This window comes from Ochotona princeps, chromosome 30, assembly GCF_030435755.1.
Source record: "Ochotona princeps isolate mOchPri1 chromosome 30, mOchPri1.hap1, whole genome shotgun sequence".
In the NCBI taxonomy this organism is placed as follows: Eukaryota; Metazoa; Chordata; class Mammalia; order Lagomorpha; family Ochotonidae; genus Ochotona; species Ochotona princeps.
In genome coordinates, this window is record NC_080861.1 from 21,054,893 (window position 1) to 21,082,882 (window position 27,990).

The 27,990-nt window shown below is 41.6% G+C and overlaps 2 protein-coding genes across 3 annotated transcripts in view; one reads left to right on the forward strand and one right to left on the reverse strand.

Moving 5' to 3' along the window:
* The window catches only part of SLC22A14 (solute carrier family 22 member 14), a 980,905-nt gene that overhangs the window by 779,628 nt on the left and 173,287 nt on the right, over window positions 1–27,990 (reverse strand). The window lies entirely within an intron of this gene.
* TOPBP1 (DNA topoisomerase II binding protein 1) overlaps window positions 1,972–27,990 on the forward strand; it is a 59,426-nt gene continuing 33,407 nt past the window's right edge. Inside the window, exons 1-13 of the mRNA XM_058657227.1 lie at window positions 1,972–2,167; window positions 2,934–3,024; window positions 4,375–4,509; window positions 6,174–6,317; window positions 6,995–7,176; window positions 8,241–8,437; window positions 10,975–11,154; window positions 11,675–11,835; window positions 14,439–14,602; window positions 14,755–14,999; window positions 25,401–25,759; window positions 26,390–26,562; window positions 27,736–27,947. Of these exons, the coding sequence (XP_058513210.1) occupies window positions 2,941–3,024; window positions 4,375–4,509; window positions 6,174–6,317; window positions 6,995–7,176; window positions 8,241–8,437; window positions 10,975–11,154; window positions 11,675–11,835; window positions 14,439–14,602; window positions 14,755–14,999; window positions 25,401–25,759; window positions 26,390–26,562; window positions 27,736–27,947 (2,236 nt within the window). The 5' untranslated portion in view covers window positions 1,972–2,167; window positions 2,934–2,940. The remainder of the gene's footprint in view (window positions 2,168–2,933; window positions 3,025–4,374; window positions 4,510–6,173; window positions 6,318–6,994; window positions 7,177–8,240; window positions 8,438–10,974; window positions 11,155–11,674; window positions 11,836–14,438; window positions 14,603–14,754; window positions 15,000–25,400; window positions 25,760–26,389; window positions 26,563–27,735; window positions 27,948–27,990) is intronic.

Consider the following 27,990-nt stretch of genomic DNA (forward strand, 5'->3'; position numbering starts at 1 on the left):
GGATTAGAACCAGCGCCCATATGGGATCCCGGGGCTTTCAAGGCGAGGACTTTGGCCGCTAGGCCACGCCGCCGGGCCTGTTCCAATCCATTTCTAAGCCACCCAATGGCTTCAAACAAAGGAAAAGCTGTTTTATTACCTAAAGTCCTCTAATTAATCGTGCTATAGACAGACATGGATCATCACAGAATATAAACACCAATACGCAATCACTCCTAGCCCTTTGAAAGTACAGAAATCTGTCATAAGGCCTGTAATGGATCACTTACCTGAGCAGTGTTTTTAAAAACTGATGTTCAGGGCCCGGCGTGGTAGCCTAGTGGCTAAGGTCCTTGCCTTGCACACACCGGGATCCCATATGGGTGCTGGTTCTAATCCTAGAAGTCCTGCTTCCCATCCAGCTCCCTGCTTGCGGTCTGAGAAAGCAGTTGAGGATGTCCCAAAACCTTGGCACCCTGGACTCTTGTGAGAGACCTAGAAGAGGCTCCAGGCTCCTGGCTTCGGATTGGCTCAGCTCCAGCTCTTGTGTCTGCTTGGGGCATGAATCATTGGACGGAAGATCTTCCCCTCTGTCTCTCCTCCTTTCTGTATATCTGACTTTCCAATAAAAAAAATTCAAATACTCTCCTAGATTTAACCCGTGAAACAGTATTGTTTTGAAGAGCACCCTATGTGCTCGAATGTGTAGCCAAGAATGAGACTTACTGATTTAAATGTTAAATGTCAAAGTAAAATTTCAACATTTCTCCATGATTTGTTAGTATGTTCACTTACATTAAACATTTAATGTATGCAAAGGATTCCAAGACATACTTTAACTAGTTATTATTCATTGGTTCGAGTATCTTCAGTTGTGAAGTTTACATACAGTTAAATACCATATTTTTTTATTACACATTTTCCCCGAGATTTATTTATTTTTATTTGAAAGGCAGATTTACACAGAAAAGAAAAAAGTGAAACAGAGCGAAATCTTCTACCTGCTGATTCTCTCCCCAAATGGCTGCAATAAGTGAGGCTGACCCAATCTGAAGCCAGGAGCCTGTGGGCCTGCCACACGGGTACAGGGGCTTAAGGACGTGGGGCATCTTCCACTGCCTTTTCAGAAGCATCCACAGGGACTTGGATCAGAAGAGAAGCCTGGACTTGAACTGGCGTGGCACCACAGACAGAGGCTTAATCTACCACACCACCTCAGCAGCCGCATATATGAATATTCACACACATTTACATACAATTCTCATCTGTTCACACTTTCATAGATTGTCAAGTAATTCTAATACCATTACCAGTGAGGGCAGGACAGAAAAAGCCAGGTGCCCAATGCCATCGCCTGCTGCCTGACAGGGTCTACACCTGCACAAAACTGAAACCTGGGCACCGCACTAGGGGCTGAGGGTGTCCACCACAGCTCCCCAAGCCCACCCCTTGACTCTTGTTATTCGAATTGAGACGTCTGTCTTACCATCTGTAGCATGGACGTTAGTTCTGCTTCCAATACTTAACTGCAAGGAAAGAAAATGCGATGCCTGAGGGGGAAGGCGGCAGAGACCCTGGACATCTCGGCCAAGAGCCCTGCGCCTCGGCTGTGGTGCTCCTCTTCCCTCCACACCTTACGGCGGTGGTAGGCAGTGCCTACAGTCCTGCTGTGCCAATCCGTGGCATCACAAGGCCCTTCACGCAGTCTCCATTCTACCTCGGCCTTGCCGTGTGACTTTACACACACCTCTGAATTTCTCTCAGCTTCTGCTTTTCCCTCTGTGAGGTGCAGGCCACACCGACCAGCTCCCCGCGTTGCGCGCCATAGCGCTAGGGCACAAGTGCTCCACTAAAGGGCGCTCCCGGCCCGAGGTACCAGGGCTCACCCCGAGGCATCCTCGCACCGTGCGCCCGCCCCGCCGCAGGCCACGCCCCGCCCCGCTCCCGGCCGCGGCTGTCCGTGACATCACTTCCCCCGGAAGAGGCCGCCGTTCGGCGCGGGTGGCGCGAAAGTCGGTTCCCGGCGCCTGCGGCTTCCGGGTTCTCGACTGCGTTGGCCGCGGACGGGCGGTGCCGCGGTGCGGGGAGGGGGCGCGGCGTTGGCCGGGCTGGCGCCCGACCCCAGCTGCCCGTCCTGCGGGCCGCGCGCCCCCCGCCCGCTGCCCGAAGACCCCCAGGCTCCACCCGGGTGAGTGCGGGGCCCGCGGCGGCCGGGCGGCGCGGAGATAGCGGCCCGCCCTCGGTGCGGGCCTCGGTGCGGGAGGAGCGGGCCTCGGTGCGGGAGGTGCGGGCCTCGGTGCGGGAGGTGCAGGCCTCGGTGCGGGCCGCCGGGCCTCGGTGCGGGAGGTGCGGGCCTCGGTGCGGGAGGTGCAGGCCTCGGTGCGGGCCGCCGGGCCTCGGTGCGGGAGGTGCAGGCCTCGGTGCGCGAGGAGCGGGTCCCGGTGCGGGAGGTGCAGGCCTCGGTGCGGGAGGTGCGGGCCTCGGTGCCGGCGGTGCGGGCCTCGGTGCGGGAGGTGCGGGCCTCGGTGCGGGAGGTGCGGGCCTCGGTGCGGGAGGAGCGGGTCCCGGTGCGGGAGGCGCGGGAGGAGCGGGCCCCGGTGCGGGAGGTGCAGGCCTCGGTGCGGACCGCCGGGCCTCGGTGCGGGAGGTGCAGGCCTCGGTGCGGGAGGTGCGGGCCTCGGTGCCGGCGGTGCGGGCCTCGGTGCGGGAGGTGCAGGCCTCGGTGCGGGAGGTGCGGGCCTCGGTGCGGGAGGAGCGGGCCCCGGTGCGGGAGGAGCTCCCGGTGGCCCCTTCAGCTGGACGCAGCTGGAGGGCTGAGGCGACGGGCACCCCGTCCCAGGGGCTCACTCTTGGAGGGGTCCTCGCGTTCCCGGTGCTCATCCCGCTCGGGGCTTCCTACCCACGCCCTGTGCCCTTAGGAAAACACGGGATCCGTTTTTGTTCTTGTTCGACAGTTCAAAAATGTCCGGCAATGACAAAGAGCCGTTTTTTGTGAAGTTTTTAAAGTCTTCAGACAATTCTGAATGTTTTACCAAAGCTCTCGAGGTAAGAACAAGATGTCCTGTTTGCTGGGAACTCGTTTTCTTCTTCTCTGTGTCTTTCTTCTAGGGCTTCGTGTCTTAGGAATGGGTGTTTTTATTTCTCATGTGATGTTACTGCGATCATTGGTGTCGCAGTATCACTGCCATACATCTTTTGAATTGAGCTCAGTGTGGCCTGTATTTTGGGAGACTCGACATCTAGTATAACATTTCTCTTAAATATTCCTGTAGTTCTTAGAAATTTGGTTAATTTCTCCTGTCTGCTAAGCAGCGGTCCTTTGATTATTAGGAAATTTGAGTCACCGCGTACTGGTGACACGTTAATATTTTGGGGTTAGCTAGTGACAATATGTTTCATTGTGCGCAGTGTGACCTGGTCTGATACCGGGAGTGGCGTGGTATGGGAGTTTGTCAAAAGTGCAGTCACAGGCCTTAACCCAGATTTACTGAATATAATCCTCTCTTATTACTCATTAATGAGAAGTTTGAGAAGTAGTTGTAGCAGGTTTTTTTTTCTTAAGGTTCATTCATTTAGCAAGTATTTCTTGACTTCCTTAATGCCAACTATAGTACTTTTAGGTAAATCAGTGGTGAATACAGGCAGGTGTTTCTGCTGTCACCGAGCTTGCATTCTGGCGTGAGGAAATAGACACTAATCAGACGTGACAGCTGAGAAAACCACGTAATGCATGTTTAAAAATGTGAAGCGTTACGGAAAGAGGAAAAGCAGGGATGTTTGTTGGTGGAGAAAGAAAAGGGGGGTGTGTGTATTTAAATCAGTGTTATCATGGGTAGAAGATGTTTGCATAAGCATGAAGGAGGTAAAAGCCAAGTGGAAATCTTAGGAACATAGCGTTAGGCAGACATTGCAAGCACAGGGCCCTGGGAACGTGTTGCTGTGGTGTGAACGTGTTGCTGTGGTGTTGTGTGACTGGCATGCTAAGTAAGGGATGAGGGCAGTGTCGGGTAAAGCTGGGAGGGCCATTGGAAAAACTGATATGAAGAACCACCGGAAGCAGCATGAACCAGGAGACGAAAGACTTTTCTGTCTCACCTTCTCTGTATATCTAGTTTCCTAATAAAAATGTGGATTTTATTCTGGATGTGACAAGGCTGTTAAAGAGCTTGAAGCATACTGACATGACCTGACTGGTATTCTAAAAAACGTAGTAGCTGTTGTGTTGCAAATAGAGTTAGGACCAGGGAGAGAGAGACCTGTCCCTGGCAGGTACCTGCGGATGTCCAGGTGAGAGATTATGGGAGTTTTCGGTAGGGAAAAAGCTGCGTTTATGGTAATGGAGTTGGTAAGACTTAAGTATGGGGAATAATTTTAGGTATGTTCTTTTGCTTTCAGTCAATGAAAGAATTTCAATCAGAAGAGTATCTTCAGGTTATTACAGAAGAAGAGGCGTTGAAGATAAAAGAGAATGATAGGTCACTTTATATCTGTGACCCTTTCAGTGGCACTGTCTTTGATCACCTTAGAAAGGTTTGTTAACAGTGTGTTCTTACTATGTTCTTGTCATTTGTTTTTGCTTGAGTGAGTGTAAGATTTGTTGATCATGACATTCAATGCAAATTATAAATGCTTTGGTTTAGGGGAGCAGAATATAATTTCTTCAAAGACCAGTTGTATTACAGTAAGATTCTATTATGTCACTTCTATTTCGGGGGTTATGTCTTTGTGTAATTGAACCTACAGTAACGAAGCATTTTAGTGATGTAGTTTACCATACTCTTGATTGCAAGCTGTCTCAGAGAAACTCTGATGACCTCAGCATGGTGCTTGGTAGCTGAGTCTTCCCTCTGTACTCCGTAGGGATCAGAGGAAGCAACCCAGGATGAAACGATTTTGAAGATCAGTGAGACATCTTATTTCATTTTGTCGATTCTGCAGTCTACGGACTTACCTCTTTCTTGTGGTATTTGGACAAGAGAGAAACATTGAAATAACAGCAAACTGGCTTTAATTTCATCCAGATTACAAAGAAACAATGCTTGTTTTGAGAAGAACAAAAGCTCCAGTAGGTGCAGTGTCTGTACCAGCGATCTCAGCCTCCTCCTGAAAACGTGCTTATCACGATCAGTGGCCTCACAGAGTTGTTTTCTTCCGGCTAATCAGAAAGATAGTGATGATCCTTTAAGTGGTAGCATATAAATCAGTCATGCAGCAGAGCTAACAATTGTAGGCTTTTTTTTTTTTTTTCAAATATTTTATTTGTTTTTATTGGAAAGTCTAATATAGAGAGAAAATAGGAGAGACCGAGGAAGAGCTTCCGTCTGATGGTTCACTCCCCAAGCAGCCTCAGTGGCTGGTGCTGAGCCGATCTGAAGCAAGGAGCCAGGAGCCTCTTCTGAGTTTCCCACACGGGTGCAGGGTCCCAAGGCTTTGGGTCGTCCTCGACTGCTTTCCCAGGTCACAAGCAGGGAACTGGGTGGGACGCTGGGATTAGAACCGGCGCCCACATAGGATCCCAGTGCGTGCAGTTGTAGGCTTTTATTTTGCCTTTAGTATATTGCTGTTGGACATAACCTTTTGTAACTCTAGCAATGAAAATGAAAAGTCTTTAAAAAAATTTTTTTTTGGTGGGTAAACCCTACAATATCTTAGAAACCTTTATGGGTCTTCCTTGGGGAAGTGTTACAGTTAAAAGTATTTAAAACTTCAGTGTGCTTTCTTTTTTTCTTTTTTTTTTTTTTTTTTTTTGGCGCTGTGATGTTGTGGAGGGGACTAATTGTTGGTTTTTTTGTTTGCCTGCTTGCTTGTTTTAAGATTTGTGTATTCGTTTTGAAAATAAGAGTAGCAGAAAAACGAATTATCCATCTACTGGTTCACCACCCAGATGGCCGCAGTGGAGAGTGCTGGGCCAGGCTAAAGCATGGAACTGAGTCCCGATCTCCCACTTGGCTGGCAGGGACCCAGGCACGAGGCCATCATTTTCCGTGCTTTCTGCAGGCCGTTAGCAGGGAGCCGGATCAGAAGTGATGCAGCTGGGACACCAACCAGTGCCTGGATGGGATGTTGGCATCACAGGTGGCGATGTTAGCTGCTGTGTCACGGCTTGGGCCCAGTAACATGCTTTCACACTGTATAAATTTTTTATAAGACTGGTCTTTGCCTGGTAACTTTCTAAAATGTGTTCTTTTTTGCAGCTTGGCTGCAGAATTGTAGGTCCTCAAGTGGTCATATTTTGTATGCATCATCAGCGATGTGTCCCAAGAGCTGAACATCCAGTTTATAATATGGTTATGTCTGATGTAACTATATCTTGTACAAGCCTGGAAAAAGACAAAAGGGTAGGTGTTGGGAATATTGTGATTTGTTGATTGCCACGCTTAGGAACATAGCTTTCCTTCCGCAATTAGTGAATCATAGTTTCCCAGCTTACATGAACAGTCTTTAAAAAAAATTCTGAGACAGCTTTATAGGTATGCATATATATAGTTCGTATTTTAAAATATAAAAATGGGCATCCCTAATTTGAAATAATGCAAAAATCCCTCCACATACTTTTTATTTTGGGGGAGGGGGGCCACAAGACACCACAAGCAGAAAATTCTGCACTTGACCTGGTTTAACAAGTCAAAGTCAAAACACAGATACACTGAAAGTATTGTATAAAATTAACTTTGTATGAATAAATGTGTATGACACACCCATGCCCAAGATGTCTCATTTTATGTGTGCAAATATTTCAGAATTTGAAACCTGAAACTCTTCTATACTCATTCTGTATATGCATGGTATAGTGTATATGAATATAATCCCTTTTTACAAAAGCAACATAGTTGAATGAACTAGAATTGAACAAATAGAGGAAAATGATTCATGTATCTTCTAAAAATAATTTGGTTAACTTTCATAATAGAAACGTATTCAGGCTATCAAAAACAGTGTTCATGGCATATTATATAAAAACTGAAGAAAAGATTGTTAGATTCAGTATTAATTAACTTTCTTTTTGGGGCTGCAGGATGAAGTTCATAAATATGTACAAATGATGGGCGGACGAGTATTCAGAGACCTTAATGTATCAGTAACTCATCTCATCGCAGGAGAAGTTGGCAGCAAAAAATACTTAGTTGCTGCAAATCTAAAGAAACCCATTTTGCTTCCATCTTGGATAGAAACGCTTTGGAAGAAGTCACAGCAGAAGTAAGAAAAAGATGTTTTCTGGATTTGAAAAATGGTGCATACTCTGGTTTTTCAAAGGGAAGCTCTAGTCCCCTTTGGATTGGGTTATTCAAGGGCAGAATTGGGGCTTACTGAAGGAACGTAGTGGAATCTACTAGCTCTTGTTCGTTTGGTGTAAATTAACAGTTTAAAATGGGCTTTGAGTTTAGCATTAGCTGTAAGGTAAAAAATCCTTTTATAATTATGTTTCACTAATAAATGCTTCAAAAATAATTGAAGAAATCCATGCGGTAATTTTGTGTCAGGATGTTAAGATGGGGATTAAATACACATTTTGACTATAAATTTATGTACTGTTATCAGCTGAGTTGTGATCATTTAATAACTGTCAGATGGATCTATTGTGCTCCTGGCCATGATGGATGTTGGATATATGTAGTAGGCAAAACAGCACAGCATCCCATCCTTGTGGAACTTAACAGCCTATTTTCAATGTACACACTTCCAAATCAAGTAGTAACCCTAAATCTAGGTACCACACAATTTTGTGTCAGCATGTGAGTTACAGCTTTACGTTTCTGAGCTTGGTTTCAACACCATGCAGTGCGTCCTCAGTGTCTCCATGTTGCCCGGCCTAAGGCCATGTCTGCCTAGCATGGCAATAAAACGATAATGGTATTTGCATTCAACTTTCTGCTTTTTAGTGTGTAAAATATTGGAAAGGGTAAATGGTCACTTTTTCTGGCTAAGCAACAAAAGAACTCTAGGGTCTCTGTAGAGGTTCAGACTTAGAAGTTTTGAAAAAATATACCACTTTGACCAATAAAAAGCTTAACATGAATGAAGCACGTAGTTTTTTCCCCTTCAATGTTTTTGTTTGAGACTGTTTCTGAAACATTAATATGTTAGAGACATGATATTGAGCTCACTAAATGTTCATCAGTGTCCTTTTCTTTAAAATGATCTGGAAAAAAAAAACGAAGGGAAGACAATAGTGGTATTTCTATTGTCATTGTGGTCAATTTAAAACTATCTGCTGTATTTAATTTCATTTGTATTCTTTTGTACCATTTGCTTTTTCCCAGCCAAATAGCCAGATATACTGATATAAACATGGAAGAATTCAAGTGTCCTATTTTTCTTGGTTGCATAATCTGCGTGACTGGCTTGTGTGGCTTGGACAGGAGGGCAGTTCAACAACTGACAGTTAAGCATGGAGGCCAGTACATGGGACAGTTGAAGATGAATGAATGTACACACCTCATTGTTCAAGAGCCAAAAGGTAAAGCTGTTTAGCAAGATTTTCTGTGGTGGTTTAACATTTTAAAACCTTTACAGAACAAATTTTGCGTCTAAGCATGATTTAAATATTTTTCCCCTGAAATCTTACAAAGGTAGGTTGGGTCACAAATTGTATAAAGATGGTATAACTGACTTGATGTATATCCAGATAATCGACTAAATACTAATAGAGCCTACTGTGTGATCTTTTAATTTAGAAAGAAAGAAAAGACACCCGCAGCATACAAGTACTTCAAAGACATTTGAGCGAATAACAGGGAAACTCAGAGATACAGCCAAGTGATGTTTCTTAAGATTAAAAGACTTGGTTTTGTTTTTAATTGAATGAGTCAACTTGGTTGAATGAACTGGGTTCTTTTGTTTCTGCTGTGTGTGTTGATGGGGTACAACGTGAGGATTTGGCACACATACACAATGTGCAGTGATTAAATCAGGACAGTGAACATTTCCAGCTCCTTAGACAGTTCCTTGTGTTGGGAACTTCCAAGATTATTTTAAACTCTGGTCACCGTCTGCTGAAGGGACTAGAACCCCTACTTCCTGTCGGAACTGCTTTCTGGTGTCTGTCTTCTCCCTCACTCCCCGCCCACTGCGGCCTTCACTAATCTCTCTTCTGCTCTGGCATGCACAGATGCGGGAGGACAGGCAGCGTTTGTGTTTCTATCCTGGTTTATAACCTTGAATGTTGCCCAGTTCTGTATGTCGCTGCAGGTGAGGCGTTCCGTGAACTGAGAGTTGAAAACCCGCCCTACAGAACACGAAAGCAACGAAAATAGAAAAGTGTTACCCCAAATAAGAATTCTTTAACGTTACTGTTTTGGCATTCTGTACACTTTTTATCTCTGTTGGAGAATGAATTTTTGCCAGTGATCTCTTTTAAGATGTGTGTATTTGTTTTTTGAATGTTGGGGTTAGAGAGCTTTTCCATTTGCTTGTTTACGTCCCAGATGACCGCCAGCTGCCAGTGCTGGGCTGGACAGCACCAGAGGCCTCATCCAGGTCTCCATGGGGGCGTTCAGGGCCCAAGCACTTGGGCCGTCTGCTACTGCTTTTCCCAGGTCATTAGCAGGGAGCCAGGTCAGAAACGGGGCAGCTGGTACACAAACCAGTACCCCTGTTGCATGCCTGTATCTTGGATTGCAGCTTTTTACCCCTTGCCACAATGCTAGCCTCTTTACCAGCACTCTTAAGAATACATAAAAGTCGGGCCCGGCGGCGTGGCCTAGCGGCTAAAGTCCTCGCCTTGAAAGCCCCGGGATCCCATATGGGCGCGGGTTCTAATCCCGGCAGCTCCACTTCCCATCCAGCTCCCTGCTTGTGGCCTGGGAAAGCAGTCGAGGACGGCCCAAAGCTTTGGGACCCTGCACCCGCGTGGGAGACCCGGAAGAGGTTCCAGGTTCCCAGCATCAGATTGGCGCAGCACCGGCCCGTTGCCGCTCACTTGGGGAGTGAAACATCGGATGGAAGATCTTCCTCTCTGTATATCCGGCTTTCCAATAATAATAATAAAATATTTTAAAAAAAAATACATAAAAGTCAATGGACAGTGTTTTGTTAATATTGGCTTAAGTCATTACTTTGTGTGTGGCCAGTTGATTATGAGTAGAACGACAAAGACAGTTTCCTGTTGACTGAAGAACTCTCTAGTTACATCTTATCCTCAGTTTCTCTGTGATGCTGTTTTAAACACTATGTTAAACTTTTTAAAGGCAATGAAAAGAAGTATTTGTTATCTGCTAATTTACTGTCCTTGATTCTAAACAGACTCCGACTCCTGCTAAATTGGAGGTTTTTCGTTTTATTTGTTACACTTCTCATTTGGTGACGTAGGAAGCGTTTTTACTGCAATGTGATTTCAAAAACAAAAACGACAAAAAATAAAAGCAAGAACAAAAGGCGAAGGAAGAAGTGAGGAACAGAATATCAATCACTGTGTTCCTAGAATTGGATCTTTAAATCCTGTTGAGCCTGTGAAAAAGCTAATTAAAATTAGAAAATTTGTCCCCAACCAGTCTTACAGCTGTAATAATATGGGTGACTTTCATCCTTTAACTTTGTATGTGCAAAAATTTTTAAATCTGAAATGTCTTATATACATTTAAAAATTCTGTGGGCATTGCAGTTGTCTTTCAAGTTGATATTATATGGCATATTTTTACAATTTCACAGTTGTTATAAACCTTCCTTTTAAAATTAAAAGAATTCGGAGTTAATCCTCAGTTTATGGATTAAGAAACTGGTTTAAAGAAATGAAGTGATGGAAGCTATATGTGATTTAAGTTCAGTATTATTTCATTCACCTCATAGTTTTTGTCATGCAAATTATATGAAAGACGCCCTCGAACAGTTGTGTATTTACATAAGACATAGGAAGTACAATATTACATCATGCAGTACACTTTTCAAAAGTCAAGGATAATCGTTGATAACTTACTTTGTTCCAAACCTGGTATAATGGAGATATTTCTATAAATATTAGATTTTAATATTTTACATTTTTCCATGTTACCACGATAGGTCAGAAATATGAATGTGCTAAGAGATGGAATGTACACTGTGTGTCCACACAATGGTTTTTTGACAGTATTGAGAAAGGTTTTTGTCAGGATGAATCCATGTACAAGATGGAAACTAGACCAGAAGTGAAAACTGTACCTGATTCTTCAACTCCTACTGGCCACACCAACCCAGTTGATAGTAAGTATCATTGAGTCTAAACAATAATTTTGTGCTTCACTCCTGGGCAGGCAATAAAATAACCAAGCTATATATCTGTGTAAAACAGGAAGAAAACTGTTCCTGATATTTCTTTTTAGAATATATGGTAATAATCTTCCATGCCATGGAGTCATGTAAGAAATAAGCGAACAAGTTAAGACCACTAATGAATGGAGACTTAAAAAGGATTACCTTCATTGATCCATTTCTTTATTAGTCCGTAGCAGTTGTTGTAGCTCGTTAATATTTGTATGGAAATTAAAGTTTTGGAGTTGTCGTATTTCCAAATGTTGGTAAAGGATTTCAAAGTGTACTTGTCCTGATTAGCGCTAACAACCTCGGGTTTTTATGGGAATAAGACGCTACTAAGAAAATTTGTTTTATATATTTTATCTCCATGAAGCTGGTTTCAGTTCCCTTTCCCTGCTAAGACAAGTTAATCCGTAAGAAAATGTATGGTATCAATTATTTTATCTCTAAACTTTTTTTTTACATGTAGATCGCACTCTCTCAGATGTCAGTCACATTTCTAACATAAACGCAAGTTGCGTAAACGAATCCATGTGTAATTCAGTTCTCAGTAGCAGATTGGAGCCTACACTGGAGAATCTGGATGTCAGTGCATTTCAGGCCCCTGAGGACTTATTAGATGGTTGTCGGGTACGTCTTTACCGTGTGATAAATGCAGGAAGTGGTGATGTTTGTTAATGTTTCCCAGCCTAACTTTGAAGACCTTGAGATTGGCGCTTGTAAATCCCCCAGACAAGCTGAGAGACTGCTCACTAGACGTAACCTGGTTGTTGGCTTGAAAGGTCGACCTTCTGCCTGGGCTCCGCCTTTATCTGTTGGTTTCCAGAGTTTGTGGCAGTTTTCAGCCATTCATCTCGCCATGTACTTTTTTTTTTTTTAAGGTGTATTTATTTCAAAGAGTTAGGGGAGACAAAGATCTTCCAACTACCCATCTGCTGATTCAATCCTCAGATGGCTGCAACAGGTGGGGTTGGGCGAGGCCGAAGCCGGGAACTTCTTAACAGTTCTCCCAGGTGGGTAGAGAGGCCATTTCCCCCTGTTTTTCCCGGGCTATTCACAGAGAGCTAGATCTGAAGCAGAGCGGCTGGATGTGAACCAGTGCCTTTATGGGATACCAGCTTTACCAGTCAGGCACAGCACCAGTCTCTATATTTTGTTTTAAGAGTACGTAGTTTCTGGTGGGTTTTCAGCTGTCACTGATTAAGTTTTTCCAGGGTGTCAGACTTTGTTAGTTATTTCACGCATTTGAGAGTACTTCAGAAAGCTCATGGGAAATTGAATGAAAAGATCGATTTGTTTTGGTGCAGAAAGTAAACTCCATGCATTATGAAGGAGCTTCAAAATTTACGGAAAGTTTATGTTATGAAAAAAAACTGTATTGATTTTCAAGTTCGTTTACACCAACATAAACTTATGCTTTAGTTCTGTTTTTTCATGAACTTTTTGAAACCTTGATGTAATGTTACTTTTATAATCTTAATTCTTAAAGCAACTCTAAAATGGATGAGACTAAGAAAATCCTTACAGAATTAAAATTCTTAACATAGTTGTTAATTGGTAGTCATCTACTTCAAATTTGCATTACTAAGTATTAGAGCCACTACTTTGGTTAGTATCACTTATTTTTTTTTTTTTTTTTTTAAGAAGGAAACAGTTCCCATCTGTTAATTCACTCCCCACATGCCTGTAGTGGCTGGGACTGGGCTAAGGTCAAAGTTAGGAGTTGGAAACCCAGTCTGCGTCTCCCACATGCGTGTCAAGGCACTTACTGCTTCATCAGTCATCCGATGCCTGGCAGGGTGTGCTTTAACAGGAGGCCGGAATCAGCAGAAGCAGGACGTGAATCTAGGCATTCCCATGGGAGCTACAGATATCCCAACCGGTGTTTTAGGCCAGATATCCACCCAGGGGGTTACTTAACTTTTTAGTGTCTTATTGAACTATCTCAAAAATTAACTAATGAAAACATTTCATGGATCTTGATACTCATTAATGTTACATATAAGTGTGTGGGGTGGGTGTTGTAGCATAGTGAGTAAAGACACTGTTTGCGATGCTGGCGTTTCATATGGTTCACATCTCACTGTTGCACTTGAATGGCCAGGGAAAAGCAGAGAATGATAGCCCACATGTTTGGGCTTCCGTCAGCCACGGGAAACATGGTCCTGGCTTTGTCCTGCCTCTGTGTGGGCCTTTGCAGCCATCTGGGGAGTGAGTCCAGTGGGTGGGAGATTCTCCCTCTTCTGTAACTTTGACTTTTAAATTAATTAAAATAAATTTTTTTTTTAATGTGTGATTCCTGATTTTGCAAAAGCATATTCTAGTATTGGGAATGATTTATTTGGGGATATGAAGATAGTTGAGGATACGTTATTTTCAAAATTTTGTTAAAAGATGTATCTATCTTTCGTTCTTTGAAAGGCAGAGCTGCAGAGAGACAGATAGATCTTACATCTACTGGATTGTTCCCCAAATGGCCACAGTCGTCAGAGTTGGGCTGGTCTGCAGCCAGGAGATGGGAACTTTTTCTGGATCTCCTAGAGCAGGGTCCCAAGTACTGGGCCATCTGCTGCTTTCCCAGGCACGTTAACAGGGAGCTGGATTAGAAGGAGAGCCGCTGGGATGCAAATTGCACCTGTATGGGATGCTGGCCCCTCAGATTGAGGCTTAACTTGTTATGCCACAGTGCTGCCACCAACTCTTAAAAGTTTTTAAACATACTTCATGTACAGTAGAAATTTAAAAAAAATATAAGTTGAATAAATTTATTTGTGTGCATTTTGATATTTGAAAGTAAGATAAATTATTGCACACATACCTCTTCAAAGCCTCATGCACACCTATTTGACTTGTTTTTCTTCCTTTTTTGTAAAAGATACAAAATATGTAGGTAGGAAAATTGGTTTTGAGAGCTTAAGGAAATGCCCTTAGTCATGTGCGATCATTGACTGCTACATAGATTTATTTTTTGGTTCAGATAATTAACTATAGTTTTGTTTCTACAATGACTTTAAAAGAAGCTACTTTGATTTTTAGAATTACTGTGCAGAAATATTCCAAAGGTTTTGAATTCTAGCTTCTATTACAATTAAAACCTCAAAATATTTAAAATGACTCTAATAATACATGTGCAGTTGTCCTTTGTAAGTAATGAATTTTGATCTGCGTAGTTTGTTTCTATTAGAAAAAATATGCCTTAACCACACTGAAGTGAGTGCTTGTATTCTTTGCAGATCTACGTTTGTGGCTTTAGTGGCAGAAAACTAGATAAACTCAGAAGGCTTATTAACAGTGGAGGTGGAGTTCGTTTTAACCAGCTTAATGAAGATGTAACTCATGTGATTGTGGGAGACTATGATGATGAGTTGAAGCACTTTTGGAATCAATCAGCCCACAGGTTTTGTCATTTTTTTTTTTTTAATTCAAAGTAGTTTCTGTGTAATGATTTTTTGTAGAATCGCATGTCCTTGCAACCTTGATAAATATATGTGACACTGGACGACAGGCTCTGGAACTCACACTGATGGGCAATTATGTGCTGTTTTCTAGGCCTCATGTGGTGGGAGCAAAATGGTTGCTCGAGTGTTTTAGTAAAGGTTACATGCTTCCCGAAGAACCATATATCCTTGCTAACTACCAGCCGGTGGAAATGCCAATCTCGGATCGACCTGAAAACAAAATCACTGTAAAAAACAATAGCAGCGTCCCTAAAACAGACTTGGCCCCTAATGAAAGCCACAAGCAAGCCGATGATGAGTTGCTGTCTCAATATGTAAACAATCACACCACAGTAGGTGAGAAATAATCACTTAGTATCTGCCGTAGGCAAATACATACCTACATAAACGATTTCTGTTGTTTGCTAACCCTTTCTTCTCTTGAAGTTTTTTGTGTGTGATTTTATTTTGATTTCTGAGTAGACTTAACTCTTGGGCTCTGAATTCTTTAGCCCTCTCTCTTCTCAGTTAATCAGTTTGGTTTTTTTCTTCCTGTTTTACAGTTTTGCAGGTGTAGGGCTAATCTGTTCATTCTGACTGTTACCTAGGTAGGCTTAGTGGGTTGGGTTGTGTGTGAATTTGTATTGTCATGAGCTTTTTATGTAAACATTGCTATAGGTGCCTGCGATAGGGTTGTTGTAATCTTATGAAGTGTGCCGAGATAGGTTACACTGAAGAGTTTTTGAATAATGCTTTTTTTTTAAATGAATTTTTGTAATAAACAGCAGAACATTTCAACTTTGCCGTGTGCACCTGTAAATATATATATATATATATATATATAGTTTCATTTCTTGTGTGTTTCAGTATCCACAAATGATAGCACAGCATTTTCCTGCTACTCATCTAATTCAAGTAACTGGTTAAGAATATGCTGTACTGACATGCGATATAGCAAGCTTATCCTTTTAACACCATTTGTCAGGCGCTTCACTCGCCCTTACAAACAGTACTGCTGATACTGTTCTTGTGCAGGTCTCCTTGAGTGTCCCTGAGGCGGAAACATCCCCTTCAGTTGTCTTATTTAATGCTACTTACTTTCTTGAGTGTTTGGCCTAGTTTATCCTTGAACAGTAGCCTCCCGTGGCTCACATCCCTCCATCAGGTCATATGAACCTTGACCTTTTTGCCCGTCTGTCAGTATAAAGCAGATTCTTGCTCTTTCTTTTTTTTTTTCTTGCACTTACGTGAATGAGCACATTTGATGTGTTTCATATAGACAGTTTAAGAGCGTAATGATGCTTTCCACCGCGCCTTCCCTTTCTCTTCCTCTCATAAATCTCTTAACTTTTGCCGTATAGCCTTAGGCGTAAACCTAACTAAATAGAGTTTGATGAACGGTAAATGGAAAAACTTGTCCCTTAAGAGTATGGACAAGATCCATGAGCAATGATTAAATCTCACAAATGTCAGTTTCACTGATAGTTAAATTTTTGTGGTCTTCATGACATGAACACTAAATCAAACCATTAGAGTAACTTTTCAATGTTTAGATGTATTAAACTTTTGCTTTTTTTCATGTTTACGTCTTCTTTCATTACTACTCCCCTCAAATTGCCTTTTCATGTAACATGAAGTGTTCTGGTCTTAATATTACTGAGTAATTAGTTGTTTTCCAACATTTCTTATTCATTTATTTATTCAGTGTCTGTACTAATGTTCACTGCTGCCTCTGATGTATATCAAAGGTCTGAAAGGGATTTGGATCTGGACTGTTCCATTGAGATACTACACTGAGCCACGGTCATTATCACAGACTGGGAAAATGATTGCACAAGGGGAAAGATTTTTTTTTTTTAACCTAAGATGTCTTGGAGATATATATATATATGTGTGTGTGTGTGTGTGTGTGTGTGTATTAAAAATATATATTTTATATATAAAATATATTTTATATAATTATATATAATATATAATATAATATATAATATATATAACATATATTATATATGTTATATATAATATTATATATATTATATATATATGTTATATATATATATTTTTTAATTCTGTCTGAGTTTATTTACCACCTAATCGCATCCAATATGGTAATTGTGAACATCTTTAGTTCCAAGGGTAATCAAGTCACAAAAACATTCCTAGGCACCCAAATAGATACTGCCTTGAAGTCAGGGGTCAGAAAGAGCAAAGCAAGACTTAGAGGAAAAAGGACAAGGGGAAAATAAAAGAGTAAAAACAGTAGCTCATGTGCGTGTTCTTGCCTCTGTGCTTGCATACAAATTTTTTCAGCTTGTCAGTTCTGTAAAAAGAACCCAGAAATTTGACTCAGACTACAGTGAATTTAAAATTTATGAGCATTGGCATCTGTACAATTAAAAACTTCCCATCTACGGATATAGAATACCATATAGTTTTACCTTCTTAAGTATCACTGAAAATAGTGTAATTAAATTCATAAGCTCATGGATAGATTGGGTTTATTCCTGATTCCTATTCTATCTTGCTTTATTTTTTTAATTGATACTGTTTGTTAAAACCACATTTTCAACTGCTAATAGAAATGTGTAAGATGGAAATTTTGACTATACTTTTAAAAACTCATTTTCAACTTGTGTAGGTGGAGTTTTTCATTCATCTTTATTCACTGGAAATTTTTAGATATCATTCGAATGTTTTTGTAGTTCTAATTCTCATCTTTAGGTCTGGGTGTTGATGTTTAATTAAGTGCGTCTTACCTTTTTGTAAAGACTTCTTTATTTCCATTTATTTATTTATTTATTTATTTATTTATTTATTTATTTATTTTGAAAATCACAAGAGAGAAAGCGAGAAAGGCCTTCACTCCATGGTTCACTCTCCCGATAGCCACAGTGGTCAGTGCAGATCTTCCACATGGGTACGGGGCCCAAACACTTGGCCTCTCTTTTGCTATTTTTTTGGTTCATCAGCAAGGAGCTAGATCAGCAGTGGAGCAGCCGGGACGTGAACTGGTGCCCTGGCGGGATGTCAGCTTCACAGACGGCAGTTTTACTGGCTGTGCCACCGAAGGACCAGTCTCTTATTAAGTACCTTTGCTGCAATTAGTGGCAAACTGTATTAACAGCTCTAATATAATCAGATCAGTTTAAAATTATTCCAGGGCCCAGCGCCATGGTCTAGCAGCTAAAGTCCTCACCTTGAACATGCCGGGATCCCATATGGACGCTGGTGGTATTCCCGGCAGCTCTACTTCCCATCCAGCTCCCTGCTTGTGGCCTGGGAAGGCAGTCGAGAACAGCCCAAAGCCTTGGACCCTGTGCGCATATGGGAGACCTGGAGGAAGTTTCTGGCTCCTGGCTGCTAGCTCCTGGCTCCGGATTGGGGCAGCACCAGCCGTTGTGGCCAATTGGGGAGTGAATCATCAGATGGAAGATCTTCCTCTATGTCTCTCCTCCTCTGTGTATATCTGCCTTTCCAATAAAAATCAAATAAATCCTAAAAAATAAATTATTCCAGATGTTTTCATTAGTGCATGTAATTTATTAATGTCGCACCTAATTTTTCCTAATTTACTAGAGAGTAGTCTGCAACCTTCCTTTTATGTTTTTGTTGGATTTTTATTCAGAAAAGAATTGGTGAGTTCCTGTTTTATCGGTCTTGGTAGATCTAATACGGAACACTCTGATATTTTGATGCATGGAAACTCAAATGTTGGAGTAATTGTTTGATGGAAGATTTTGTAGTAATTGTTCAGGGATCTGTTACTACTTAACTTTGTTTTTTTAAGGTTTGATTTTCCTGGAAATGGAAAGGTAGATTTACAGAGAGAAGTAGGGACAGACAGACCATCCATCTGCTGGTTTTCTCTGCAAATGGCTGCACTGGCTGGGGCCGCAACAGCCGGAGCTGAGGCCGTCCAAAGCCAGGAGCCAGGAGCTTCTTCTGGGTCTCCCTCACAGGTGCAGGGTCACAAAGGTCCCAAAGCTTGAGGCTTTCTCTGCTTTCCCAAGCCCCAGGCAGAGAGATGGAAGGAAAATGCAGCAGCCGGAACACGGATCAGCATCTGATTGGGATTCTGGAGCTCAGACGTGGTGGATTAGCCAATTGATCCATCGTGCTGTACCCGACTACTCAACTTTGTTATATCTTGTGGAATCAGTTGTAGTTAACTGTGTGTTTCAGGAAGCTCAAAAATCCACCTTTTTAGTATTTTTAATAAAGTAGCTTTGGGTTATTTTTAATTCATTAATTTATCCTCATCCTCTTTTTTGCATTAACTTCTTAAGTTATATCATTACTTGTTGATAGTTTTTACTCTTAAGTGTTTGTGACTGAATATCCTTGAAGTTGTAGTTCAATACATTTCTTAGGATCTTAAGTATAACATTTTAAAAGGGGGCGTTATTTATGTATTTGGAAGGCTTACATAAAGATGAATCTTAACTGGGTCATATTCTGTTGGCGCCTGGAGATTCTTTGTCTTTTTTTTTTTTTTTTTTTTTTTTTTAGCTTCATTTTATTTCTTTGAAAGGCAATGGGAGGGAATGGCACGATAGCGAAATGGTTAAAGTCCTCACCTTGAACACCCCGGGATTCCATATGGGCGCCGGTTCTAATCCCAGTGGCCCCACTTCCCATCCAGCTCCCTGCTTGTGGCGTGGGAACACAGTCAAGGACGGCCCAAAACTGTGGGACCCTGCACCCACGAGGGAGACGTGGAAGAGGTTCCTGGCTCCTGGCTTCGGATTGGCTCAGCTCCATCCGTTGCGGCTGCTTAGGGAGTGAACCATTGGACAGAAGAACTCACTGTCTCTCCTCCTCTCTGTGTATCTGCCTTTCCAATAAAAATAAATAAATCTTTTAAAAAAAAAAAAGACAATGGAACAGAGGAGGAGAGCTAAAAGAATCTTCAACTTACTGGTTTACTCTGCAGGTGACTTCCAGCTTTGTTAATATTCCACAGAACACAGTGAACCTCTTCTTTCAAGGGTCGACAGTAAATATTTTAGGATTTGCTAGCACATCCGTCATGTTACATTAGTACCCCCCTTTATGTTCCAGATGTGTTCAGATACCCCAAGCAGGTACCTAAATACTGTGAGGAGTAAGAGAAAGATCATCCATGTGTTGGTTCACTTGCCAGATGGCCCCAATGGGTGACCGCTGAGCCAATCTGAAGCCAGGAGCCAGGAGTTTCTTCCAGGTCTCCCATGCAAGTGCAGAGTCTCAAGGCTTTAACTTTCTCTGCTTTTCTAGGCCACAGGAGGGAGCTGGATGGGAAGCACAGCAGCCGAGACATGAACCAGCGCCCATAGGGTCCGCTTTTCTTTGATGAAGTTTTATGGTATAGGGATTTTTCCCCTTTTCTGCCCCATCTCTTTCCTCGCCCAGTTACCTCCATATTCTTATAGTAGTGCAGTCCTTTAAAACACAAGTTTAACATTCTGCTGTTCAAGTGCATCATGGCATTTCAGGTGTAGACAGAGTTTAAAATTCTTTATGTTGTCAAGGTATAGGAAACTTTCACTGGAAGTTTCCTTTTAGGAGACAAAGATACCTGCTCCAAAAAAAAAAAAAAATCTTCTCTTTCTGGTATGCTAGTCTCCATTATGCTTTTCATGTCTGAGAATATCTGTAAATACTTGTTCACCTGTGTTTCTCTTTGTTCTGTATTTTGCATGAATGCTGCCTTTATTATCATAACAAATTTATTCTCAGAGGTGGAATCGATGATAGAAAAATTCATCTGGAAACAGAAGAGACCACAAAGAGCCCAAGATAATCTAAAGAATAAAAATAAAGCTGAAGGAATCACAATTCCAGAACTCGAGACAGGGCAGTAGTCATCAAAACAGTCTGTTCTGGTACCGAAATAAAGATTGATGGAACAGAATAGAAACCCCACAAAGGAGTACACACATGTACAACTAACTGATCTTCCCCAAGATATTTCCTGAAAAGAAGCCAGCGAAAAATGTTGGTCTCTTCAAGAAACGCTGTTGGGACAGTTAGATAGCAGCCTGTACCCTGCAGAAGTCAGAAGCAAGATCCCCATGTGTCACCTCATGCAAAAATCAGCTCTAAATGGATCGGGGACCAAAGTCTCCACCCAGAAACCATCAAACGGTTAGGAGACGACACAGGGAGCACTCTCCAAGATACAGGCATTTGTTGAGACTTGTTGGGAAAATCACCAAAAGCCAAAATAAGCAAAGGAGTCTACCTCAAACTAAGCACCTTCTGTGTAGGCAAGGAAGCACTCAACAGTGTGAAGAGGCAACCAACACAATGGGAGAAAATGGCTGTGCACTAGACAACAGATAGGGGACTCCTATCCAAGATGTACAAAAGCCTGCAGAAGCTCGGTGACAGCAAAACAATCTTGTGAAGAAATGGGAAGAAACTGTACAAATTTTTTTTTTCAAAAGTACAAATTGAAATAGCTAACAGATAAAAGAAAAATCTCCACTATGGAGATTCCGCCTAACTTCAGTGAGACTGGCCTGCATTCAGAACTCTACTGCTTACTGATGTGAAAGGGAGGACACAGCTATCTTCTTTACTCGTGGTGGGAATCTAGGCTAGTGCAGTCACTCCGAAAGTATGGAGACTGCTAAGACGATTGAAACTTGATCTACTGCATGATCCAGCTGACCCAAAGGAAATGAGATCTGTATATGAGAAGGTGACCTCTAAGCTTATATTTACAGCAGCACAATTTACTATAGCAAAGACAAGGAAACAACCAGATGTCCACTGAAAGAGGAATGGATAAAGAAACCAAGGTACATCTGCTCTGCGGAGTACTACTCAGCCATTAAAAAGAATGGAATTCTGCCATGTGCAGTAAAATGGTCCCAACTAGAAACCATTATGGTTCACTGAAATAAACCAATCCCAAAGGGGCAAATAAATATTTTGTTTTTTGGGGTAAACTAATTTCATGCATTTCATACCTGCGGATTTCAACACAGTGATACTTCCTACACTCTGCCTTTTTTTTTCCCCCAAAGTTTACAGCAGCATTTATCCTATGATAAGTCGATTTTCAAATTTCTGGGGAATCACCATGACGTCTTTCTAGTTTGCATTCCTACCAGCAATATATTATATTAAAGTGACTGTTTCCTCTGTATCATCCAAGGCATTTATTGTTTTGTATATGGTCGCCATTCATTTGAAAGATTTTCTGTTCCCTATGTCACTCCTCCAAATAGCCGCAAATGCTGTACATGGGTTCCTCCAAAGCCAGGCTTCCTTGCCAGTGTCTCGTGGGTAAAAAGACTCAAGCACTTTGGCCATTCCTCTGCTGCTTTCCCAGGCCATTAGCAGGTAGCTGTGTCAGAAGTGGAACACTCAGGATTTGAACTTGTGCTCTTATGGATTCTAGCACCACGGGCAGTCTGTGACCTCTATATGACCACTATTCTGTGAAACATTGTGGGTTTTACTTATATTTGCTGACACCCAGGGACTTGCTGCCAAAGCTCAGCCAGAAGAGTTGTCCAACCCATCCTGTTCCCCATCTTCCGTGGCATTCAGCACCCCTCTGCAGGCCCACCTTGTCCCCCCATATGCACCTGGGCTTGCAATCCACTGCAGAGGTGTCACCAATCAAGGAGGCCCTATCCCGACACATGCATTCCAGATTTGGATCCTAGATATTAAGCCTCTGTCATTTACGTAGTTTGAAAATATTTTTGCCCATTCTATCAGTTACCTCTATGTTGTTGAGGGTTTCCTTTGCAGTTCAGAAACTTCCTCAGCTTGAAGCAATCCCATTTGTCCTTTGCTTTTATTGCCTGTGCTTGTTGGATCTTTTCAAAGAAATCTTTGCCTTTTCCAGTGTCTTAAAAAGCTTCCCTCCGGTCGTATGTTTAGATCCTTGAGCTGTTTCAAGTTGATTTTTGTATAAGGTGTAAGATTGCTTGTCTCATACTTTTCTTTAAATGGAGATCTAGTTTACCCAAGACCATTTGTTAAAGAGGACTGTGCTGCTTCTGCTGGGCTCTTGGTCATCACTGCCCTTGGTGTGTCCTGGAAGCTAGTCTTTTGATGCCTCCAGCTTTGTTTTTGTATTTCAACATTGTTTTAGCTACTTAGCCAGTCTTTTTTCATTTGAATTTTACCATCTTTCTTTCTAGATCGGGAAATAATATTGGTATTTTGATTGGAATTGCATTGGATTTGTAAATTGTTTTGCGCAGTATAGACATTTTGATGGTATTCTTCCAGTTCATGTGCATAACTGGTTCTTCCCTTTTTTTATGTCTTATTTCTTTAATGTTTTGTCACTTTTGTAGGCGCAATTCACATTGTTAAAATTATTCCTAGGTATTGAAATTTTGTGTAGGTATTGTGAATGACACTAATCTTGTAAGTTCTTTCTCAGGTGTGGTATTTTCTGTGTATGCTAATGCTGCTGATTTTATGTCCTACAACTTTCCTGAACATTCTTATTGGTTCCAGTACTCTCTTAGTGGAGTCTTTCAGTTTCCCTATGTGTGGGATCATGTCATCTGCTAACAGGAATGATTTGACTTCTCTATTCCAATGTGTCCCTTTGATTGCCCTGTCTTGCCTAATGGCTGTATCTAGAACTTCAGAACTATTTGAATAATGATGGAAGTGGACATCTTTATGTAGTTCTGGGTGTTATTGGGAATGCTTAAAACTTCTGCATTCAATACAATGTTGGCTATAGGTTCATGTTATATTTCCTTGATAGTCTTGAGTAGGGTTCTTCTATACCTAATTTACTGACGTTTTTTGTCATGAAATGATGTATTTTATCAAATGCTTTCTCTGCTTATATTGAGGTAGTCATGTAGCTTTTATTCAGTTTTTAAACATGATATATTTCATTTATTGATTTGCATATTTGAGTAATCCCTACCTTCCAGGGCTGTTGGATTTGACTAGTATTTTCTTCCCTTTAAAAAAAATTATTTTGGGCCCAGGGTGGTAGGCTAGCAGCTGAAATCCTCACCTTACTTGCACCTGGCTCCTATGTGGGCTCTGGTTCATGTCCTGGCTGGTCTCTGCTTATGGCCTGGGAAAGCAGTCAAGGATGGCCCAAAGCCTTGGGACCCTGCAACTGTGTGGGAGACCCAGAAGAAGTTCCTGGCTCCTGGATTCAAATTGGCTCAACTCCGGCCATTGTGGCCACTTGGGGAGTGAATTAGCAGACGTAAGATCTTTCTCTCCTTCTCTGTAAATCTGACTGTCCAACAGATATAAAGAAATAAAGTCTAATCAAAAATGTTTTCGATAATACATGTTTTTAATTAGTTGAGACTTGCTTTATGGTCTAGCATAGAGTCTATCCTAGCGATAATTTCATGCACTGATATATGTGTGTTCTGCACCTGGGAATGAGATACTCTGTAGATGTCAGTTAGATCCCTGTGGTCCATAGTATAGACTACTTCCTTATTTATGTCAAATTTGTCTGTTCCGGAAAGTGAGGTGTTGAAGTCTCTCACTGTTGTCGTATTGGCGTTTGTGATTCCTTTTAGGTACATTAGCAGTTCTAAATACCCAGGTGCCCTGACACCGGGTGCATATACATTTCCTATGCTCAGATCCTCCTGTTGAATTGATCCCTGAGTCGTTACATAATGCCCTTTGTGTCTCTTGACAGATGTTTTACTTTTGTTTTAAGTCTGTTTCAAGTTTCGCTGAGATTATATTGCCTACCTCTGCCTCTGGGTACAATGCCACACTACCTTAAGTAGCAGAAAGTTAAACTTGTGTTCCTGTGAGACTACTCTGATAACATGGGGGAAACACCGAGCAAAGGAAGGGGTCTGCATATCTACAAAAAATGCGTCCGGTGTTAGGGTTGCTGTGCTGTTGCTTTGCCTTCTATTGGCACTGAGTATCTTTGCATCTTTTCCGTTTCAATCTGTAGCTTTATGAGGTGTGTTTCTTGCAAGCAACAAATAGATGGATCCTATTTTTAAAGTCATTCTGCCACTGTGTCTCTCATTGTAAAATTTATATTCAGAGCTATTATTGATAAGTAACACCTTAGCCATTCCATATTCCCTTTTCCCACACATACTACTATTGGAAAGCTGGATTTACAGAGAGAAGGGGAAACAGAGAAAGCTCTTCCATCTGCTGGTTCACTCCCAAAGTGTCTGCAACAGCCAGAGCTGAGCTGGTCTGAAGCCTGGAGTCAGGAGCTCTTCCGGGTCTCCCACTTGGGTACAGAGTCCCAAGGCTTTGGACCATCCCCTCCCTGCTGCTTTTTACCAGGGCACAAGCAAGGAGCTGGAAGGGAAGCGGAGCAGCCGGGGCATGAACCGGCGCCCATGTAGGATACTGGCACTTGCAAGGCGAGGATTTAGCCTGTAGGCCACCACTCAGCCCTTACTGTTTGTTTTGGATTTCCTTTGTACTTGTGTTAGGAGATTTTTCTGCCTTCACATTTTTTTATATTGATTACCGTCTTTCTGTTTTGGGACTATATTAATATTCTTGAGAGGAAGTAAATTTAAGTAAATTGTGATAGGAAGGTTTGTTTTTTCTTCTCATCACCATGGTATAACCTCATCTAAGCTGAGCAGCAGCTACACTAATTTTTCTTGGTAATCTGAAGGTGGGATGGATCACATCCATTCTCTTTCGTAGAAGTTTTAGTTTTGTAAGCATGGCCAAATCCCAAGACTGTACTAAGTTAATATGTTTGAGAGGAAGTAAATTTTAAGTTAAATTACTTTAGAAAAAACGTTTCTTCTTTTTTTCTTCCAGTTGAGGCTGAGAAGGCTAAAGCTGCCAAGTCCGAAATTGGGCCGTGTAATGATTCCACCCACGTTGAACCCTTCAATGATTCCACTCACATTTCATTACAAGAAGAAAACCAGTCTTCTGTCAGTCATTGCCTCCCTGATGTTTCTACAATTACTGAAGAAGGCTTGTTTAGTCAAAAGAGTTTCCTTGTTTTGGGTTTTAGCAATGAAAATGAAAACAACATTGCAAAGATTATAAGAGATAATGCTGGAAAAATCTTAACTCCTCAAAGCAGAACTGTCGCCGACTATGCTGTGGTTCCTCTGCTCGGGTGCGAAGTAGAAGCAACTGTTGGAGAAGTTGTTACAAACACGTGGCTGGTAAGGAAGTACTATAGCAGTTGAAATAAAGCCTTGAAGGGTATCTGAATGCCAGGAGTTGATATTTATGCAGTTGGGTTTATAAATGAATTGCATTTGGATTTTAACCTGGATTTTGCTTTTTACGTAGGAGATTCTCCAAAATGTTTCTGCTTTGGTCCTAATCCTATTAAGGGTACAGGTTATTATTTTCCAAAGACTGCAGTGATAACATTCCTTCTTAGTAGGTCACTCAGACCTCATCCTCATTGCCACCTGTTTTCTCACAAATGAAGTGTGAGATTCACTTTTGTATTATCCCAACTTGTTAACTGGTCACTGGTAATTTCACAATTAAATTTTTTTGTTCTAACTTGCTAGAAAGTGCGAGTGGGGGGAGGACAAGCTAATTTTGTTGGAAGAAATCAAAGCATCATTCAGTAAGATTAACTGTCCTAAGATTCTAATGTCCTAGTGTGATGAATTATTGTTTGTTTGTTTAAATATTGTAATTTAAAATGAGTTGGAAGTAAGAAAGCACAGTTATTTTAAGACTTATTTTCATGAAAGTGGTTCAGCTATTATAACTGAAGTACTGTTAATGACTGCTTACTTATTTCAAGTTGGCTTTTTACTTTTTCTTTTCGAAAGGTGGTTTGTATAGACTGTCAGACCTTGGTTGAGCCAAGCTCGAATCCTCTCTTCACACCAGTCCCAGTAATGACAGGAGCGACTCCTTTAGTGGATTGCGTCCTTTCCTTTAGCCAGTGTGCTGGAGCTGAAAAAGATTCTTTGACATTTTTAGCAAATCTCCTAGGAGCAAGGTAGGTAATATTTTTAGCGCATCTGTTTTGGTGTGCCTTCCTATTTGTTCTGACTTAACTAGAGAGCATTCAAATAAGGACTTGGCTGCGTCTTGAGTGATACTAGGTGGATGCCTACCCAGCCAGTAAGACAGTAGGTGCTACAAGTGCCTTACTTATTTAGCTGTCAGGAAGGGGAATATTCACTAGTATTATGTGGGTCACTGTTTAATAGTGCTTCTGTAAACATATATACAATGTTTTCTTTTTTAATAATCAAGTACTTTTTTGGGTTTCAGCCAGAAATAGAAATGTTAAGTGGTAGTAGCAACTACTTAGGGAGCAGGAAATTAATTTGAAACTTAGTTGATGTTTGTATTAGCCCAAGGCCTAACTGAGCAGTGCAGGGTGCCTGTTTCAAGAAAAGTGGAAAACTGTTAGTAATGTAAATGAGCCAAGGGGAGGAGGCAAGATGGACAAGTGAAAGTCAACAAAAGGAAAAGGATGTTATAGTTTGACAAGTTCGAGTTCAAATAGAACTGCACTGTACCGAGTGTGAAATATATCATTATTCATAAAAACTATGGAAGATATAAGGAAAAATTAATACAGCTGTTATCAGGAAAATTAATTTCCATTTACTTCGTGGGCAGTTATAAAAACAGAAAGGAAGTGAGACCAGCATTGCAGTGCAGTGGGTTAAGCCACTGCTTGCAACGTTCAGGTCCCAACTGCTCCACTTCTGATTTAAGGTCCTTCGCAGGACACTTTGTATGGGTCTGGGAAGGTTGCAGAATATGACCTACGTATTTGCCCTCTTGCCACACGTGAGAGTGATCCAGCAGTACAAGGCAACCTAGGAATTTGCCTGTAGCTGGGGAATTTGCTTGTTTCTATGAAACAATTATTACAGCAATACTTTTATCCTAGAAAAGGGACTATAGAAGAGTGTTCATTTAGGGGCTAACAGCATGGCCTAATAGGCTAAGCCTCTGCCTGCAGCTCTGACATCCCGTGTGGGTGCTAGGTCATATCCTAAAAAAGAGTTAACTTAGTTCAGGATGAAACAACTTCTAATCTGTATTTACTTAGGCTTACATGAACTCTAACCCTGCTGTTGTACGAGAAGCTTTGTGTTTGCTGACTTACTGTGGTGTTTGACCATCTGCTTTGTGTGTGTGTGTGTGTATTTAGTGTTCAAGAGTTCTTTGTTCGCAAAGCCAATGTAAAGAAAGGAATGTTTGCCAGTACGCATCTTGTATTGAAAGAGCCTGGTGGCTCTAAATATGAAGCTGCAAAGAAGTGGAACGTACCTGCAGTCTCTATAGCGTGGCTCTTGGAATCTGCTAGAACGGGAGAGAAAGCAGACGAAAACCGTTTTCTTATTGAAACTTCATTTAAAAAAGGTTAATATTTCGATTTTTTGGTTTTGGGGTTTTGTTTTGGTTT